This window comes from Vigna unguiculata, chromosome 9, assembly GCF_037176805.1.
Source record: "Vigna unguiculata cultivar grain cowpea cultivar isolate G323 ecotype 2 chromosome 9, ASM3717680v1, whole genome shotgun sequence".
NCBI lineage: Eukaryota > Viridiplantae > Streptophyta > Magnoliopsida > Fabales > Fabaceae > Vigna > Vigna unguiculata.
Window position 1 is genome coordinate 34,474,864 of NC_140800.1, and position 7,749 is coordinate 34,482,612.

Genomic DNA, 7,749 nt, shown 5'->3' on the forward strand with positions numbered 1-7,749 from the left:
AAAAATAAAAAAAGCAAGTCATTGAAAACAATTGCAACAAAAGGAGTTAGTGTTACGTCGAAGGAAGGAAGAGCAAATACAAGGAGGTTGGAACAGCAAAGAGGCAACATCGTCAAGGAGGTCGTAACACCACAATAAACAACTAAAATTTCAACAAGCTAATGGTATATTCATAAACCAAAATAAACGGTTAAAAAGTTAACCGATTAGAATGAATAATTTTGAAGTTCTAACACATGTAATAAACATTTATCAAATCTCATACATTAAATGACACGAGCAATATAATATAAATATCAAAATGTGCTTTAAAAGTTAACCTACCTAAAGAACAAAATTATTTATTCCGTTTCTCTTTTCACTTTTATTCTTCTCATGTTGAACACTCAAAGCTATATGATCCTCAAATTCATCTTGAACACCACCAAATTTTCACTCTAAGATTCACTAAGTCGCTAACTACATCATCATATGCTTACACAATACTAATCATACAATCACACTTAAATTCATTAACAACACAATAACACATCATAATTAGGCTACAACAAAAAACAAGTCTTTAAAAGATACAATCTTAAGTTCAAGAACCCATTTCTAATTCATAAAAACCATTGACAAGAAATTCGACAATACAACAAAAATTAACACAATTATCATTCTCTATTAGACTAAACAAATTCCAAACAACACAAAAGTCAAACTTTTGCCAAGACAATTTTTTGAAAGAAAAAAATCATTAATTTAAAAAAAAAAATTTACAAGAACCTCTATTTTTTAATATCTCCAAGCAAGTCAATCTTTTAGGCAAATATGCTCACCAAGCCCAATTTTCCAACAACGATCGTAGATAGTGCATAAATTCACATATTAATGACTAACCCAATTTAAAAAAGTACACTTCATTCTCATGTGTACACTTTTGCCAACAATTCCAGCATCCTCCGCAAGCTCATGGGAAATGTATTCTCCTTAATCATCTTATCATATCTCATATATAATTATTTTGGGGTGTATGCACTTCAACCTATGCTCACCAATTTCTTTTTATTGATATAAAATATTGCTATAATTGTAAAAATAGAGTATTATTATGATAGAGTTCATCTGTCATAAATGGTGGATAAGCTAGCCAATAAAGGTTATGTAATTTGCACATTCACATGCTGAAATCAGATTATGTAATTTCATATACAAATTACAACTACCCAATAAGTTTAAAAGTACAATAAATGTTTCCCTGATCAATTGTCTTCTTATGTTGATGGCTTTTAATCGCAATTTTGAAATTGTTTTTAACTATATTATAGTATTTGTATTCCAAATCATATTTTATTGTTATCATGTTACGAAGCATTGAATATCCACCAGAGGCAAAAAGGCCACCATCACCAGATGAACTTAGGGAAATGGCATGGGAGATGGCCTGTTGGAGGAACAGTGCCTGATGTTTAGTGATAATTACAATCTCAAGCAGAGTCAATTTTAAGGTGTTCATTGCAGATAGATACGCCAAAAGGAAAATGAATAGCTTAATGGAAGCGATTGTGTGAAAAGGTTTCTACCAAGTAATATAATTGACCCAATTTAATAACTTGTATCAATTGTAAGTAAGCACAGATAACAAATGAAAAATCAAGTTTAAATAGGAGCAAGAAAGCAGAGACAAAATTCGTGCAGGGATTGCATGAAGTAAACAATAGGTGGAAAAAACAATCACACAGACTTGTCATGAAACGAAATCAACAAGACAAGAGAGGTAAACCTAGTCTGGAGGGAACAATTGCCAAATTTGACACCAATGAAAAAAGGCTTCAGGTACCGCAACTAATTGTAAGTGAACGGGAGACAGATGACAACAAAATACAGCTTTATAGAGTATTCTAGAACACAATAATAAACTTCTTCTAACAATTTCAAATAATAATTGAATCTTACCAAATACTAAGCGCTTAAAATATACAGCAGACTAATAATCAATGATTTATGTTGCAGCAACATTCAAGTAGAAAAAAATAAGGTGCTGCTTCAATCACATTATCAACTTAATAAGATAGCTTTGCATATATCCAAAGCACTGATACTTCAATGCATGGTTATCAAACTCGCAAGTTAACTCGTTAACTCAGACGAGTTTGCGGGCCTGGTCATGTCCAGCGAGATGTCCAGCGAGTTAACTCGAAAGTGAACTGGCTTTTGAAGCAAAATCGGTGGACTAGTAGATGAAGTCGCTGGAATCGTTCAAACTCACGAGTTTTCGGCGAGTTCGCGAGTTCGAAAGGGAGAAAAATTAGAAATCGAAACGGGTCGAGTTACCTTCACAGGTTGTTATATGACGATCACGGGTCATTTTGTGGCTGTCGCAGTTCGTTATGTCACCATCACAATCCCTTTCATGGCCGTCGCGACCTGTTTTGTGAACATCACGACCCGTTCTATGGCCATCATGAGCAGTTCTGCAGTCGTCAACAACCGAGCAGTTCTGCAGCCTTCCTCCTTGCTCGCGAGCAGTTCTGCGGCCTTCGCGCTCCCCATCAACCACCCTTCTGCCGTTATCCTTACTCCCGGCTTCAGTGTATTGTTTCAGTGTTTAAATTTATTTCAGCATAGGGTCGAACACAGTACACACTTGCACCGTACCATTGAATAATATTTTTTCATTTGTTAATTTTGTAGTGAAAATTTATACCATTATGTCTGGAAATGCACATGATGATGGAGATGATGATATCATTAAAGGATTAGACATAGATATTTGAATTTATGTTTTACATTATTTGTATGAACTTATTTATTTTAAATACTTTTAAGTTATATAATTTTATGGACTTGTTTGAATTAGGATATTATTTATATAAATTAAAAAAAAAATTATGTGAAGTAAAGTCTTACAAGTTTACTCTCAGTTTGACAACCTTGCTTCAATGCAGACTGATTTTATTTTAAAAAGTAACATCACAAGAAATAAGAGCACACACCCTTGTCATACTTTTTACCAACAGGGTCTGCATCCTCAACCTTGAAAATGTCATGAAAATGTCATCAAACTCCAGACCAGAGCACTGACCATGATAAATAAACACCATAATTTAGAAGATGAACATTATTTCTTATTTATGAGCATTAAAGAGGTCACAATGAGTATAGATTTTCTCATCTTTTCAACCATTGAAAACACAAACCATGGGAATTTTACACTAGCTCAAACACACAATCGAACCAGATAAAAAAGATAGAACAGTGGAGGAGTTCTGCCACACGAACCAGCCCCAAGACAACTACATATTCACCACCACCAGCAAAAAAAAAAAAAAACAGTATCAAACTCATAACAAAACCACCTCAGTAATTAATTTCATTTCTCTACGCAACATCAATTAAAATATAATAATAAATGAGTAACAAATTTAATCACAAAAGTCACAGGCCCCCTGTTTCAGCTTAAACTTTTATAATACATCAACGTGTAACTCCAAATACACCCAAAAAATGAATTCAAAATTCACAAACCAAAACCACAAAGCTATGGAGAAATCAGCACAAACAATAAGCATATGTCTCAACAAGGCTAGATTAAATTTAATGTCTCAACATAGCAAAGATCCCTGTGTAAAAGTCATGGTTAAGATAATTTAGCTACACACGTTTTCCTAATACTTTAATTCCTTTACTAGCCCACAAAGAATCCAACTAAATATCCAAGTTCACATTAAAGCTGATTACCTTTTCCTAACACTCAAAAATTTTGTTAACAAAAATATGATCAAGTAATGCACCACCAAACTTTAAAGAATGAGCTCAATCCCAAACAAATCAACTAATTCTCAAATAACTAGAATCCAACCTTTTCTAATAGAATCCAACCTCACATGAAGAGAAGAAACCGAAACCCCTAAATTTAAATAAAGACAACGACATCTTTAGGCTAAAATAAAATAAAATTCAAAAGCTACCCATCTAATTCCTTGTCCTCACTGTTCATTTATTCAACCCACAATCCCCGACTTTTTCTCAAGTCATAATTAAACTCCTTTGAACAATTGCAACAGTATCAAAACCACAAAAAATGCATTCAAAGATATAATCATAAGCACACCCGCACAAAAGTAAGACCCCAGAAATTAACAAAAGTGGAAAGAAATTTAAAGAACAAGGAATGTTAAAGATGAGACCCTGGACCCTGGACCCCAGACCCCACAAACCCCACAATAAAATCAGAACTCACCTGCACTTCGACAGTTTCCCGTATCAACTTAATGTTGCTTCTCAAACTTCTAACCTGCACAAAAGATAATATCTATTTAGAGAAAAAACAAACTTAGGATACCTATCATTCATGAGAGCTTAATGCTATCACTCCAAATCGTATAGATCAATATTAACAGTATAAAATTTGTGCAATTTCACCAAAGCTACAGCCTCATTATCTATGTTTGAACTGAGCAGTAGACTTCACCTACTCCATGGAAACTGCCAATCAAACAATAGACTAATATCATAATTTACCATTAGTGAAAACTACTAAACGTGTGAGATTCCTAAGAATGACACACAGACCAACGGGGCAGGTAGTGGAGGTTGGCTTAAGGGCATAAGTGAGCAAATAGTATTCCAACAAACCATGCAAGCTCACAGCTGTTTATGAGATCATGAAACTTTCGCAAGCATAGCTGTAAGTCTAGGTGGACAAAGCATTTTTCAATTCTATCAGTACTATTAAAAACGCAAGAGCAACAAAGATATGGGATTTGGTTTTTAATGAAAGGAAACTGCCAGACAATTTTCATCCCACTGTAATCATATCTAAATTTATTCTCTGTCTAATCTCATAATATAACTCCGAATCACATAATTATTACACTCAATCAAATCAAACAACTACAATTTTGCCCCACCCAACATCCATTCAATCAAAGAACCAATGACAGATGAAGGCATGCAGGCTTTTTCAATTAGCTAATATACTGCACAACAAAATGAGACAATAACTTATTTTGGTCATCTACATAGCATTGTATATGCGAATGAGAAATTCTGGAAAAGAGCAATAAAATTGACACTAATAATAACTAAATAAACACATTTTAACACAATATTCAGAGCTTTAAGAAATCCAAAACCAGTCATGACCAGTTCTTTTCCATCATTCATGTTCAGTATGATTTCAAGCAAACCGTCACAATTTTAGTGGCAACAGGTCACACTGACAATGATGATTATTGAAAAAATATTAAACCTCACAGGGAGGTGGATCTTCACTTGTGAGATGTAGATCTCATATCATAGTCAACAAAGTATTAAAAAGCAGCATAGTATCAAAGCCAAATTCACCAAACAAAAAGCTAGCCAATTTGGACATGATAAAAACAGACTGTTTTCTCCTAAGCAACAGTAAATTCATTTATCTTCGATTTATACTACCAACAATGCTCCTAGGGTAACAAAAATTACCATCAGCCATGAAAGCCAAAAACTCCTTAAAGGTAAATAACAATCCATCAAGAAAATCCATAAAAAATAGATTACTACTGTGTCTAGAACAATTAACCATATTACCAAGATCATAAAAAATCACCACTACATGTAAGTTTAAGATATGAAACTGTAATTTATGCATAATACGTTGAAAATATTACTCAATCAAGAATAATTAACTTACATGAGGGAAGCTTACAATCAAAGAAATTGGAACCCATCCTTGTTCATCCATGTTGGACCTTAAATACTCATCCCTCACTAAATTAGCATCACTGCATAAACAAAACAGCAACGAAGATAAAATTCAACAGCCAGATTTGTTGGGAAACACAATAGTAAATAACGAAGAACAGAAAAATTACCTGAAGTAATAATCAATTTGGATGACTATTGTATTGGCGAGAGGGGTTTCGACAACCGGGAAGAATATTGCAGGAGGAGGTGCACGTGTTAAAAATGGCATGCCCCCAAAGGGTTCAAATTGTAGTGTTGGGAAATAATAGAATTCTATAAAGGAAGAGATGGTGCATTAGGTTTGTTTCGTTGTACTAATATAATCAAATAAAAGAAGAAAAAACTGACCAGGAGGGTTTGCAAAGGGTCGCATAGGCTGAGGCCCCAGGAATGAAGCAGGATTAGGCGGTGGATTAGCTGATATTGAAAAAATGGATCCGAATGAGGGTTTGAGAGTTGATGGGTCTGAGTGAGTTTAAAAAATGAGAGGGGTACGCAGTTAAGATGGAACTGGAAGCTCGAGAAGGGGAATGAAGAAAATGCGAGGAGAAGGAGCGGGAAAATAGATATTATTTATTGCATCAGTGTTAAGATGTATATATGTAAAGGTTGAACTGAATTACCTATGCATCAATATTCGAACGGTCATGACAAAATACCTATTAAAATTACAAATGAGTATATACTAAAACCTAAAACTTATAATTACAAAAGGGTCACTGCCAACGTACCTCAACCCACCAAAAGGAAAGCCAGACAAATAAATTCAAAGAAAAGCAGAGGAAAAACATGAGACCTGATAGGGGTAGCACGGACAACGAAAGCAGAAGCGTGAGCGCGGCGATAGGAAGAGGAATTGCGAAGCTTGAGACAGTGCTTCACAAATGGGTTAGAAGCACTGGTTATGAGCTTGGCTTTGTCGTCGTGAGAGGTTCTTCTTCTCGTTGCTGTTGCTGTTGGGGCGGTGGAGTGACCGAAAGACTTGGCTTAAAACACCATATTTTTGTGTGTGAGGATATAGAATGGAAGCACATTGCATTTCGGTCTGTCTTTTTCCACTGCTGCAGATGGCTATGCTTGTGATGTTATACTCCTGGCTAAAGCTCGAAAATTTTGAGGAGAAAATAAAATGATTTTATTGGCCAATGCTATCTATTGAGTTTAGTCCTAACACCAAATTAAATAATTTGTAGGACATGTACCCAAAAAATTGAGAGAAATAAAATTGACTTACATCTCAAGAATTGGAGTGAAGGATCTTCATTATTGAGATTGAATGTAATTTGTTAAACTTTTTTTTTATTTTGTAGTATATTGTATTCAGTTTCAATCTTCTACTTGTAATTTAATATTGTTCTTCGATGCTTAGCATAAGTGAAATTCTTATACCATGAACTTGAAAATGGATTGTCATTGAAAAATACTTTCTGGCCTATGTTCTAAATCAAATCACTCAAGGATGCAAAATTCTGGATACAAACTCTAAAGTATTGAATATGAACGTCCTCAGTTTTATTGAATTGATCACTTATTAATATTCTTATATTATCAAGACTAAAAGAGATTATCTTATAAACATCGCTAAATCAGTAAACTTATTGTAAAACTATATATAATTTGTATAGAACTTTTGAAAAATATTATGAAATTTCAGTATAACTTTCTAGTCTCTATGAAATAGGGCATTCTTGATATCACTTTTACTATACAAGACTGGTATACTTACCAAAAGATAATCTAGCATAAAGCTACACAAAAATATGAAACAAAAAAAAAAAAAAAATCATCCCACTTTTCACTATTGGATTCAAAGAAGCATGTGGACTCAGTGCCGTGCTAATCCATACATGGCGGAATAAGAACAATATTGTTTTATTATCTATGGAGGCTCTGTCTAGAACTATCCCCATTGCAGACTAATGTTTTCCTAGTTTTCTCTTTTACCCTAAAGTCCACCCGTTTTGGTGCTCAACAATATGAGGGCAAAAAACATTGGTAAATGAAATTAGTATTTCAGAAGGAACTCTATAAGAAAAA

At 34.0% G+C, this 7,749-nt stretch overlaps 1 protein-coding gene across 7 annotated transcripts; it reads right to left on the reverse strand.

Annotated features, from left to right (window-relative positions):
* Positions 1-1,853: 1,853 nt before the first annotated feature.
* On the reverse strand, positions 1,854-6,834 carry LOC114164043 (la-related protein 1A-like). Of its 7 annotated transcripts, XM_028048511.2 has the most exons (8): positions 6,509-6,833; positions 6,336-6,371; positions 6,061-6,129; positions 5,841-5,985; positions 5,660-5,750; positions 4,226-4,279; positions 2,990-3,062; positions 1,854-2,568 (listed from the first exon to the last, which is right to left on the reverse strand). In XM_028048511.2, the coding sequence occupies exons 3-8, from the start codon at positions 6,083-6,085 to the stop codon at positions 2,291-2,293; spliced, it is 666 nt and encodes a 221-aa protein (XP_027904312.1). In that variant the 5' UTR covers positions 6,086-6,129; positions 6,336-6,371; positions 6,509-6,833; the 3' UTR covers positions 1,854-2,290. The 7 variants fall into 7 exon arrangements, with proteins under 7 accessions (XP_027904312.1, XP_085522471.1, XP_027904310.1 ...); XM_085666345.1 differs by having other exon boundaries at positions 6,336-6,833; XM_028048509.2 differs by lacking the exon at positions 6,336-6,371 and having other exon boundaries at positions 6,509-6,832.
* Between the last annotated feature and the right edge of the window lie 915 nt (positions 6,835-7,749).

What these genes read in the sequence shown, in the direction of transcription:
- LOC114164043 (XM_028048511.2), bottom strand. Translation starts at nt 6,085, where the DNA reads ATGCGACCCTTTGCAAACCCTCCTG. An exon ending in ACCCTTTGCAAACCCTCCTG is followed by an intron (nt 5,986 to 6,060) that starts GTCAGTTTTTTC and finishes CTTCCTTTATAG; the next exon opens with AATTCTATTATTTCCCAACA. An exon ending in TGATTGTAAGCTTCCCTCAT is followed by an intron (nt 4,280 to 5,659) that starts GTAAGTTAATTA and finishes TCTTTTGTGCAG; the next exon opens with GTTAGAAGTTTGAGAAGCAA.